General features: G+C 36.2%; 1 protein-coding gene across 5 annotated transcripts in view; it reads right to left on the bottom strand.

The window, feature by feature from the left end:
* The window catches only part of LOC111148019 (catenin alpha 2), a 1,008,661-nt gene that overhangs the window by 40,176 nt on the left and 955,310 nt on the right, over positions 1-13,175 (bottom strand). For 4 of the 5 annotated variants that reach the window (XM_022504362.1, XM_022504359.1, XM_022504361.1 and 1 more), the window contains 2 exons: positions 5,769-5,874; positions 1,940-2,074 (listed from right to left, as the gene is read on the bottom strand). In XM_022504362.1, the coding sequence (XP_022360070.1) occupies positions 1,940-2,074; positions 5,769-5,874 (241 nt within the window). The remainder of the gene's footprint in view (positions 1-1,939; positions 2,075-5,768; positions 5,875-13,175) is intronic. The other variant, XM_022504363.1, reaches the window with a different exon arrangement.

Genomic DNA, 13,175 nt, shown 5'->3' with positions numbered 1-13,175 from the left:
ATTGGCCATCAGTGAAGGAGGATGAAGAATAAGATGGAGGCAGAAGTGGCAAAGACAGCAGACTACAGATGTAGGTATGGCACCAAATAGCAATCAAGCTTTGAAAAAATGAGGAGGCCAAGAGCAGGTCCATAACTGAGCAATATATAGCCAACCTTTATAATGCATTTGACTCAGAATTATTATAAAGTTGTATAACATTCCTTTAAAAGAAGCCTTCCCCCATGCAAGGATTTTTGAACTTTGCCAGTAAGACTCAAAGAAGGAAACAGGCTTCTTGATGGTGTTCTCAATCTCAAACACCTCTACAAATGCCAACAGTGCAAGTGATAAAAGCCAGTGATGGTTTGGACTACATCTAAATGAGGAAAAGACAATGGAAATGAAGCTCTGGAAGCAGTGATGAACAATGGGTACTGAGAGGATAATGGAGAGCAACTCTGCCAGTCAAATATCGCTTAGATGAGGTTGTGGAGTCTGAGATCCACAAAGATGCTTTGCGCATCCATGTAAATAATAAGATTTGGAAAGTGACAAATGAAAGCACATAAGGCAAGCTAAACAAAAAGCACTCAGTTCCACGGGTGCTATATACAGATGGACATGAAAGCCGAATGGTATGGGAGACTATACCATTGAGTCTGAAGATAAGAAAGGAAGCAAGGGATATGCAATGTTTTGATCACTTCTTGGCAGAGAATCTTGGTTATTACCAACTCAGCAGAAAGGACACATTGCAAGACAGACTGCTCTTGGTTGCTGAAGAATGTTGAAGCAGGATCATTTTGGAAATGCAAAGAGGTGACTATGCTTTGGGAAGAGGCACAAAATAGCCAATTTATTGGACTCTAGGGGAGACTGCATGGAACAGTCTTTCTAGATGGCATCTCCATGCAAGCCAGATCAGCTCTTTTCCCAGCTGTTTTCTGCAAGTCAAACAATATAGAACCTGAAACCTTTGGGTTCAAGAATGATTTTTCGACATATTTTTATCAAATGGTCAAACTGCTAAATTTCTGAAAATGTCTCAGTAAAGAATTAAGCGTCATGACTAGTCCGATTCTCATAAGGCATTCACCATGTTGATCATGTTATGTTCCTGGTAATGCCACACTTAAAATGGCATCATGGTTTACTGGGAAAAGAACTAAAGGTGGCAGAGCCACACTTTGAAATTCGCAAATAGTTTACAACAGATGGCACCTCATGTTCAAAGAAAGGGACTGAGGGAGGAGAAGCCAAGGTGAAGAACCTCAACACATACATTTGGAAATCTTGCCAAGAAATCATAATGTCTCTATTAATCAAACTCATTTCTTTATATCTGATGAAAGTGGACCAGATACGAAGGGAAACACTGGAGTGATTAAGCAAGAATACATAACTGTTAGTGTTTGACAGCTATGTTAGTTTTGGCAACAGCACATCAACCTGTATTAAATTTGGATATTTTCTGGCTTTCAAGGGTTACTGATAACCTAGTATGCATTGGAACCTGATGAATGAGTTCCTATTGTTTTCATCATCTCTAACATGTGAACACAATCCACACATAGAGAGGCTGGCTCCTGAACAGAGAGTGAAAATTACTAAGACTAACAAAGGGAAGTAGACTCACAATGAGTAAATGTACAAAAGCTCCAAATAATTGTAATAGTCACAGCTTGGCAATGAGTTTCCAGACTATGAAATTAGTTTTCTTGTGAAGAATGGAGATTTTACAAGGCTAGTATAAACATGGGGTATTTGGAAAATCAAATTGCTCTTTGTGAATTATTGTAAGGTCTGGAATAATGGTGATAACATTTATTTAAAAAAAAAAAACCCTCCCTATGAATCACTGTAGTTTGGTGTTTTTAAGCAGTACTGTTGCCAAGAATGCTTGCCTTGGAAGTACAACAGTGGGAGCTTTAATTGTGAAGCCCAGGTCACGGCTTACCCCTGACACAATGAGCTCTCCTCCGAGATTCTGTACTTCTGCCTTCACCTTGCTGCAGATATTAAGCTGATGGCAATACAAGGCAATTCGTTGAAGGTAGGCTAATAAATCCTGCTTACATGCTGAATCAGGACACTATAAAACATTAAAAAAAAGTGATCTCAATTAGCAAGTACTCTTCAGTTTCTAATACTATATAAAAGCTGTGTGAAGAAAAGGTTTTAGTGTCATATACCTTAATTACCCCCATTTAACTTCACTTCTTTATAGCACATTTTAGGAAGGCCATAGCCAGTATTTTAGAATGGTCAGCTCTACTTTGATATAATTATATACAAAGAATAATGAAGATCTTCCATAAAGTCTTCTGGGAACTTTTATACATGTTTTTGAGTAATTTTACCAGTTGTCTTCTGAACTGTTAAGAAAACCAGATATTCTCCAGGTTTTTTCCTAGTGGCCCATCCAACATTCACCATATGTAGTTTTGTTAATATGGACAACCAAAGCAACAGAAGCAGAAGGAAATCGCTCCAGGTAGCAATCTCTCTGACACAGCATAGCACAGAATTTCAATTCAATTAGTTGGGGGGGAAATCGCTTGTTTCCTTTGGATTTCTCAGATAAGTATCAGTCACTAAAGGAAGCCTCTTTCACTTTTTGTACCTTTATGTTTAGCAAAATTTTAGTAACATTATAAACTTTCTTTAAATAAGAGACTCTGAGAAGGATCATGACCACTGTTAGTGCAATTGATTTAAGTAGAATGAGTTTGAAGCCAATTGAAACAAACTCCTAAAAGTAAAAACAGAACCCTTCAGAGGTTGTTCCAGAGCCAACTAGGACCAGGATTTTGAATTTTCTTTATTACCTAGTGGGTAGATCTCCATCAAATACAACTGAGCTTAGCTGAACACTTCCATAGGCATTTACATGGCTCCGTAAAGCATTTCTGAGGCTTCAATACCAATCGCTATTTGGCCACTGAAATATGTTTCTATTGCTATCAAAAGTTCAAGATTCTGTAGGCCATCCCATTGTTCTGGCTCAATCTGGCACTAGTAAAGAGCATATACTCACCAGAACCCTTGATGAAACACTGTAAAAAATAAGAACCTAGAGCCAAAACCGAAGTAACTTAATTAGAATTAGAGTATGAAAAAAAAGACTCCAGCTGGGTTTCCTTCAAGCTGAAGAAAGGCAATTCTGAAAGAAAAAAAAAGAGAAAAGAAAGAAAGAGAGAATGAAAGAAGGAAGGAAGGAAGGAAGGAAAGAAGGAGAAAGAAAGAAAGAAAGAAAGAAAGAAAGAAAGAAAGAAAGAAAAAGAAAGAAAGAAAGAAAGAAAGAAAGAAAGAAAGAAAGAAAGAAAGAAAGAAAGAAAGAAAGAAAAGCAAGAAAGGCAGTTGTTCCATTAAGACTGTGAAGCCAGTGGTTGTGACACAATCATTTCTTTAATGAAAGACATAGGGGTCTCTTTTATATATAATACCATTATGGTACTTTTTTCACTAACTGCATTTATCAAGAAAGAATCCCACAGAGACTGTTTTTAGCTTTCTACAAGTACTTTATACTGTAATATTTATCCTACTCCAGAGACCCATATACTGAAAGGAATTAACTTTAAAATGATATCTCCCTAGAGGGCTGACAAGGCTTTCGATACAAATACCTTGCAGCAAATTAAACTGGAACTTCTATCTCAATGGAACAGTAATTAAAAATGCAACAGTCTGTAAAAAGTTTATATTGCTTGCATATCTCAAATCTTCATAAAAATATTTTCAGGCAAAATAAAGGCAACAAATCCATTCCTTGCTAATGCTCATTCTATTCTATTATTTAAAACACACATAAAAGCATGATGGACCAAGAAAAATAATTCTTGTATCATGGAAATAGGTGCAGATTTTGAGAAAGAAGCGTCCTATGCAGACAAAACATTAGCAAAAATTGCAAGTTGCTTCACAGCTGATGACAGTGAGAATCCTACAAAGAGAGGGTTATATTTAACCCTCATCTGTTTATTTTAAAAGTTATCACAGAATAGCATTTAAATACTTTGTCATTTAATTTCAAAATACGTCTAGAATCTTGGGATTTGTTTGTGTGCACGTGTGGAGTGCTTTCCAGATAGCCAAACTGTTTGGGGCCAGGATTCAAGTTGCATAATATTTAGAAATAAGGGTCTAAAAATGCAAAGGCAAAAACAAAAATCACAATAAAAAATATCGAACTCAGGGAGCTTAAACATACTAAGAAACAGTTTCAGTGACTGAGACTCAGAGTTTATGGAAAGCCATCCAAACTCCACCCACTTTCTCTTCTGGGAAGAAGTCCTTCCTCACAAAATCTTTTCAGGACCACCACCAATCTCTTCTCATTCCACTCGTCCCAAGTTCCCTCTACATTTTCGGGCAAAAAAATGTGGCATTCCTTCCTGGCTGGTGTATTTTTGTTTGTTTGCATACATGCATGCACATTTCCAAGTACATTCACTGTCTCCATGAACTTTCTGGGATACATATAGAACTCTGTATAAAGCAGTTCAATGTATGCTGCAAAGTGTAGGAGGCCTGGCAGCTGATAGTGTCCTGAAATTAGTAATTTAGTAATAGTTTGGTCTTCAACCCACACAAATTTTAGGGAATAGTCAAAGGATGGTATTTAGTGAATTATCTTTACTATTAAGTGTTTCTCAAAAATTTCAAAGCAAGCAAAATACATTCCCTTGGATTAGCCATCATATACGTAAAAAAAATTAAAATGAGACAATCTATTATAAATGTAGACTTGATAGTTTAATCATGTGTTTTTCTTTTCAGTGTTTAGAAGATGAGTGAGTTTGGTATTGACCCAAAGGACTCTAGAATCTGGGAGCCTGAAGAGAGCAAGTATTTATGGCAACAGCCAAATATTAAGGAATGAAAGAAGAAAATGAGGAGAAGCAACTCAATAATCACAGGAGAGTAGGGCCACTATGGAGAAGGAACAATCCTATGTCTCTTAGGGTCTCCAGAGAGCATCACTGCATTGAAGTCTAGTAAGCAAATTCACGTTTGTGGTAAGAATAAGAAGAGAACACATTACAAGCATTTTACCAATTAAAAAAAAAATGAAAAGAATAAGATGAGAATTAGTTACCTGTAAAAGTTTACCTCCTAAAGTATCGTTATTAGGAATGGGACTCTACTGCAACTAGACATATTTAGAACAGGATTTTAGAGTTCCAGTTTAAGCCACATAACGTGAAGAGTATGGAGATCAACTCAAACATTCAAGGTGAGATAGAACTACTCTCACATGTATCTGATTCCAGTCTGAAAAGATACTCTGCAAATTTCATTTATCTGTGATACTTTTAAATCTGGATGAAAATGAGATCTGGAGGCTCTTGATTATGTGGATTAATCCCATTTATGCTAGTGCATTAACTACTATGAATTATACAGAGCATCAATAGAAGAAGATCAATATAAAAAAAAAACAAAAGTTCAAGTTCTTCTTTCTCTTCTGCTTTATGTAGTGTCCTTGACTTGTTGCATGAGGGCAGCCAGCATAACCCCTGCTTCAGGAGTTATGTCTCTGAAGTAGCAGGTACTCTTCTTTCTCAAGAAGTTTTGGTCATGGGCTTTAATGTGACCCCCTTAACTGAACCTACTTTTGCCATCAGCTCAGTCTCAGCAGAGTTAGAGGCCTGTTTGTAAAATGTTAGTGATTACAATTCATCCTTCAGAAGCATTTTATAGGGTACATAAAACCCATTACAGAACCCAAGCGCTAATTAATGATACCACACAGCATGTGTTTGCTTTTCCTCTAATATTACCTGATCAGCCACCGCGCGGGCTAATTTGTCCATTCGAGAACCTGCTTCAGCAATTTTCTTGGCGGCATTAATAACATCAGATGTATTTTTCAATGGGCCTTTGCCTCTGAAACAACATATACAGCATAATTATATTGTTTGTCCAGGACTTTGTTTTTATATTTGATTTTATTCTGCCCACATCAGAAGAATTTTGAAGGTTTTCTGGATTCACTTCAATTTCCATGTTAATAGTACACTTTAATTTCATTCACTTTTAAGGAATATTTTTTCTATTTTGATGTGCATGCTCATATTTTATTCCTTACCTTAATTTCTTTATTTTTAAACAGTGGTTCATTAAAAAAAGATGATCACTACAAGGGCAATAGGAATTTAATATTTAAATACTTGTATGTGCCTGTGTTATTATATATACTACCTCATTTGTGTTTATTACCACCCTAGCAAGTAACCATTATTATTCCCATTTTAGAGGAGAGAAAAACGAACTAAAAATTATTAACTTATCTAAACTTTATAAAGGTCATAGTGTAAACTCTACATTTAAATTAGAGTCTAGCCAAAATAAATGAACATGCCTTGTCTTTCATACCATGTCCAGCACTATACTGTATTAATTATATTTTTAAGTTTACTTTGACACTTTGAAAGCAGTGGTCTCTCATATATAACTGGGAACTGTTCAGTCAGAATTTCTGAAAAATTTTGAGCCCTCACTCTCATTGGCTTGTCTGGTACTGACTTACGAAGGAACACACAAAACACTGTGTGACAGTAGGTGTCTTTATGCCTCCAAACCATTGTCCCATATTTTCACATAAGGTTTTCAATTTGGTGGACTGTTTAATATTACATGTATTTTAAATATTTATCAAAAAAGAAAAGGAAACTATGCCGCATCATAAATCCTTAAACAAAATGTAGCATGTAACTTTTCTTTCTCTTTCTTGAGAGGTAAATAAAACAATAAATTTATTCCTTTTTTTTAGCATTATTACTTATTCTGCTCTCCACATGTGCATCTAAAAATCAATGCATATTTTAAGGTCACAAAATTACATTCCTATAGTTAGAGATGTGGTGCGATGTGGAGAAAAACTACTCAGAAGCAATTTACTTAGAACATGTAGGGATATACGGAGTGGGCAATGACTGCTATTGTTAAATAATAACATTTTATAAAATGGGAGACTTAAAATGGCTTCAGAAAATAAATGTAAATGAAGGGCATTTTGTTCAGTTTCCCTCCCAATTTCCCTTCTGGCATTCACAAAAATATATTGTGTTCATGTCAATGCTTAAACACACACACACACACACACACACACACACTGGTAAATGCAAAACTTAAGATATTCCATTTTGCTATGGTAACATCAATTCTTCCACAAAGGACAATGATTTTTTTTAATTACTGCTTAGATTTTTAACTACGACAGGGATTTTACATGTAAATATTATGTAATATGGATAATATTCTGTGACAATCATGCTCCCATTTTCTAACATTTTTTTTACTCTCTTTTAACAAATTTTTCCTTGGTTTTGCTTTATATTTCTTAAGGAAGGTTTAGATTGCAGAATTTGTCAATGTTTAATTCTGTTGTCATTATTACATATTTTCCCATAACTTCCAGGCCTTATAATCTCTCTTTTTAAGTTTTACTCTGATGTAGTATCTGTTACTTTTTGCCTCATCTTAACCCATTCACAAAAAGGTGCATGCTGCTTATTTTTTTATTACTGACAATTGTGTGTTTATTTATTTCAAGAATTTCAAGGGATTTGGGAAAACAGTTCCTCATCAACTTTATATGACTTTCAACAGTTGGTTGGTTATGACAAAATAAGCTAAGTAAGTAAGGAACACCAATAGAGAGATTTGCTTGAGGCTCAGACTCCCATCTTGCAGCCAAAGAAGGATTAGAAGCATGACTTTTGTGATTACATAGGAGACTATAGTTCTTAGACAAACTAGTATATCATTATTTAAGAAGTTTGAGACTAGAGTTAGTTCAAATTCCTGACGTGGCAAGTTAGTGATAGGAACATATTCATTAAATGCAACAGCAAAATAGAAGTTTTGAGATCTTCAAATATGTCCCTATTTTCTAGTTGAGGAAATGGACACTGAAAGAGGAACGCTAAGTGATGTGTCCAAGATTATACTGGCAGAGAGACTGATAGACAAAAAGAGAATTAGGTTTGGGACCTCTGTGTCCTGAATCACATTTCGGTACTCTTCACTCTTTTTGCTATACATGTTTCATTTTTATAAGAACACTAAAATGGTGATCTCAGAGGAAAACAAATGGTCTTCATTACAAACATGAATGTACCAGAGATAACGAAAGCAATAATGATCTGAATCAGGAATTTAGAAAGAAGTAGGAAAGAACTAATAAAATTATAAGAACAGATTAATGATTTAGAGAATAATGAAACAATGGACATAAGTCTAGAACAGTTTCTTAAACAAACAAACAAACAAACAAAAAAACCCTGATGTAAAGAAATATACCTAGATTGCTATCAAGAAAAAGCAGGAGTGGGTGCCTGGATGGCTCAGTTGGTTAAGCAACTGCCTTAACTCAGGCTCAGGTCATGATCCTGGAGTCCCAGGATTGAATCCCACATCAGGCTCCCAGCTCCATGGGGAGTCTGCTTCTCCCTCTGACCTTCTCCCCTCTTGTATTCTCTCTCTCAAATAAATAAAATCTTAAAAAGAAAAAGTAGGAGAAAAACAAATATTTAAAAGTAAAAAAGGTGACAGTGAAATAACCTTAGAAAACAAAATTAAAATATCTTAAAACTACTTTCCTCAATACATGTAAATAAATTTGATGACCTGGAGGATGTACCTTTCTAGGAAAATATAGTTTACCACTGCTGACTGGAAAGGAAATTTTAAGAAATCTATTGTTTGATTTCCATGGAAGACATAAATAAGGTGTTAAAGAGAAAGCTAGTAAACAAAAATCAGTAAATCTAGGCGATGTCTCAGAGGAATGCACTAAACCCTTAAAAAGCAGATAACTCCAATGCTATTTAAACTCTTCCAGAATACAGGAAGCCTTCAAAAACAATTTAATTAAGTAATATAATAATATTGATGTTGTGAGAAGTAGTTAATATAAACTATTTGAGAATGCTTATTTAGGTAGCGATTTTTTTTAAAGGAAGATAAAGAAGAAAAACTGAAGTAATAAAGTGGCAGTTGAGTGCTAGAGTGGGTTTGCACATGCTCATAAGAGCTGCTGCTGTTAAATTTTCAAGAATTTGTTGAGTTAGTTGATTTGCTGGTTGCTTGAAATCTGTCCTGATAAAAGTACTTATTCTATGGAAATCAGCAAATGCTGCATAAGTGAGGATTATTCCTTCCAGAGAAAATCAGCACACTGTTGCCCAAACTCAAAGTAATAGTTGCAACCAGTGGAGAGCAAAGATACTGTGATCTGTGAGAGGTACATTGGGGCATCTGGAGCTGGGTGATGGATATACAGGTTATTTTTATAATAATGTTCAAGTTGTACATTCATATTTCATGAACTTCTCTGTACATATATGTCAATTTAAATAGTATTTACTCACTTATGTTTCTGTCAATCTGACAGATCTGAAAAAATTTAATTTCCATTACCTTGATGACAGAGGAGGCTGGGTCTGTTTTTATCATTTATTGGTCATTATTATTTTCATTCATATATCCTTTTCTTTGAGTTGTTAATGTAAGCTTTTGCATATTTTTCTAATGACTTTGTTTTTTTTTTAATTCTGTTTTTTGTTTTTTTGTTTTTTTACCTAAATTGGTATCTAAACTCTTTAGGTATTTTGGATTATAGTCTTTTATTATTTATTCATGTTTCAAAAAGTACTTCTCGTCTTAGCCTGTAGATTACTGTCATTAATTTTTTTAGTATAAATTGTAATTTTACTGGGCCAAATGTACAAATCATTTCTACTAAAGTTTGTGCTTTTCACATGGTCTTTAAGAAGTTCTTCCTTGGGGCGCCTGGGTGGCTCAGTGGGTTAATGCCTCTGCCTTCGGCTCAGGTCATGATCCCAGGGTCCTGGGATCGAGCCCCGCATCAGGCTCTCTGCTCAGCGGGGAGCCTGCTTCCTCTTCTCTCTCTGCCTGCCTCTCTGCCTACTTGTGATCTTTGTCTGTCAAATAAATAAATAAAATCTTTAAAAAAAAAAAAGTTCTTCCTTGTGGGCATCTGGGTAGCTCAGTTGGTTAAGCTACTGCCTTTGGCTCAGGTCATGATCTCAAGGTCCTGGGATCAAGTCCCACATTGGGCTCCCCCTACTCTGTGGGGAGCCTGCTTCTCTTTCTCCCTTTGCCTGCTACTCCCCCTGCTAGTGGTTCTCTATCTGTCAAATAAATAAATAAAATCTTTTAAAAAAAGGGGCACCTGGGTGGCTCAGTGGGTTAAAGCCTCTGCCTTTGGCTCAGGTCATGATCCCAGGGTCCTGGGATCGAGCCCCGCATTGGGCTCTCTGCTCAGCGGGAAGCCTGTTTCCTCCTCTCTCTCTCTCTGTCTGCCTCTCTGCCTACTTGTGGTCTCCATCTGTCGAATAAATAAATAAAATCTTTAAAAAAATGTTAAAAAAAATAAGTTTTTCCATGCTGGAGGTGTTAACACTATGGTAGTAACCATTTTGCAATATATATGTGTATCAAATCAATACACTATATACCTTACACTTACACAATGACCTATGTCAATTTTATCTCAATAAAGTTGGAATATTAAACTTCATCCTTACCCCAAGATCATAAATATAGTCTCCCATTTTATTTTAAAATTTTAAAGTTTCCTTTTCATATTTAGATATTAAATCCATATGCAGTTTCTTTTTTGTGTATAAGATGAGATAGGAATCACACTCTTTATTTTTTCATGGAAGTAACCAAATGTCCTCAGATCATTGATAGTAAAAGCAAATTTTTTCCTCTGTAGTTTTTGTTATGATAAAATTATACACCCTTTTTATTTTTAAATTCTGCATGAATAAATGTATTACTTTAAAATGTAAATATAGGAGAGAGGCAAGATGGCGGAAGAGTAGCAGACTGAAATGATATCATATTCCAGGAGTTCATCTAGATAGGTTTAAAACCATTCCAAACACCTAAAAACTCAACAGGAGATAGAAGAGAAGAGCAGCAATTCTAGGAACAGAAAATTGAACACTTTCTGAAAGGTAGGATGAACAGAGAAATGAATCCAAAGCGATGGGAAGATAGACCGTGGGGGGAGGGGCTGGCTCCCGGCAAGTGGTTGAGCAGTGGAACACAAAATCAGAACTTTTAGAAGTTGGCTCCCCTGAGGAACATTGCTCCAGATGCTATTTGGGGGTGGAGCCCTCACGGGACCAGTGTGGTCTCAGGTCCCATGGAGTCACAGAAAGATTGGGGGTGTCTGAGTGTGGGAGAGTGCCAGGTATCAGAGCGGGGAAGCCAGCTATAGAGACAGAGCCAAAGAGTGAGATTTCAGATCAGGGTTACCTTAAACTGTGATCCAAGGCACAGTCTGGCCACTGCTCTTCAAACAGGGACCCTGCAAGTGGCAAATCCATAGAGCCTCACCTTCCTGCTCTGGGAGGAGCACTGCAGCAGGAATCTGCTGGGATTGGAGACTCCAAACGGGCCGTGTGCCAGAGACAGAATGCTCAGTCACAGGCCAGGTGAGCTCCCAGTGCAGCCAGAGACCAGGAAGACAGGAGTGATTAATTACTTGTTTCTGGGGCTACACTGAGGAGTGAGTCCCTGAGCTCTTGGCTCCTCTGGGCTGGAGACTGGGAGGCTGCGATTTTCATTTCCATCCTCCAGAGCTCTACAGAAAGAGTTCAGGGAACAAAAGCTCCAAGAGTGAACCCGAGAAGATTATTTAGCCTGGTCCCTGGCAAGGGCTGTGCAATTCCTCCTCAAACAAAGACATTTGAGGATCACTGCAACAGGCCCCTCCCACAGAAGATCAGCAAGAATATCCAGCCAAGACACCGATCAAGGAGAATAGCGGAACTCCAGAGCTAGGGGAAAGCAATATATAGAATTCATGGCTTTTCCCCCATGATCCTTTAGTCTTACAAAGTTGAATTTTATTTTCTTTTATTTTTTTCTTATTCTATTTTTCTAACTTTTCCTCTTTCCTCTTTTAACATTTTATAACTAGTTTATCTTAACAATAACTTTCTTTAAAGAAATCGATTTAAACTTTCATTGTTATAGTCATATTTTATCCCTTCATTGTATTTAACCTTATTTTTTGTATACATATAGGGGTTTTTTCCCCCCAAAATTTTAGGATACAATTTCATTTACTAGATCAAAATATACCCTAATCTAGCACATGACTTTGTTCTAGTCTCCAGCCTGAGCACATTCCATCCTCTTTTTTCTTTTTCTAACCAACTATTAATTCCTTTTTAAGAATTTTTTTAAAATTTTCATCTTTACAGTCATATTCCTGTATTTGTTTCATATTCTTTCATTGTGATTACCCTTATTTTTGTATATATGTTTTTCTTTCCTTAAAATTTTGTTAGGTAGTTATTTCTAAGAGGCCAAAATACAGGCAAAATCAAGTGGGTGGCTCTGTTCTATTCACCAGGCTAATATTTATTTATTTATTTATTTATTTTTTCTCCCTTTCTTCTCCCCCCAGTTTTGGATCTCTTCTGATTTGGTTAGCATACATTTTTGGGGGTCTTTGCCACCCTTTTAGTGTTTTATTCCCTTCTTATATAAATAAAGTGACAAGGCAGAAAAACTCACCACAAAAAAAAAAAAAAAAGAATAAGAGGCAGTACCAATGGCTAGGGATGTAATTAATACAAACATTGGTAATAAGTCACAACTGGAGTTCAGAATGATGATTCTCAAGGTGCTAGCTGGGCTCGAAAAAGGCATGTAAGATATTAGAGAAACTCTGTCCAGAGAAATAAAAGCGCTTTCTGGACAAATAAAAGAACTAAAATCTAGCCAAGTTGAAATCAAAAAGCTAATAATGAGGTGTAATAAAAAATGGAGGCTCTTACTGCCAGGATAAATGAGGCAGAAGAGAGAATTAGTGATATAGAAGACTAAATGACAGAGAATAAAGAAGCTGAGCAAATGAGAGACAAACAACTACTGGACCATGAAGGAAGAATTCAAGAGACAAGTGATACCATAAGATGAAACAATATTAGAATAATTGGGATTCCAGAAGAAGAACAAAAGAGAGAGAGGGGCAGAAGGTATATTGGAGCAAATTATAGCAGAGAATTTCCCTAATATGGCAAAGGGAACAAGGATCAACATCCAGGGGGCACAGAGAATGCTCCTCAAAATCAATAAAAATGGGTCCACACCCCGTCATCTAATAGTAAAACTTACAAGTCTTAATGACAAAGAGA

Source organism: Enhydra lutris, unplaced genomic scaffold (genome assembly GCF_002288905.1).
Source record: "Enhydra lutris kenyoni isolate GAN:26980312 unplaced genomic scaffold, ASM228890v2 scaffoldscaffold18, whole genome shotgun sequence".
NCBI classification, from domain to species: domain Eukaryota; kingdom Metazoa; phylum Chordata; class Mammalia; order Carnivora; family Mustelidae; genus Enhydra; species Enhydra lutris.
The sequence above is the reverse complement of the archived record's forward strand: the minus strand, read 5'-3'. Positions and strand labels throughout refer to the sequence as shown.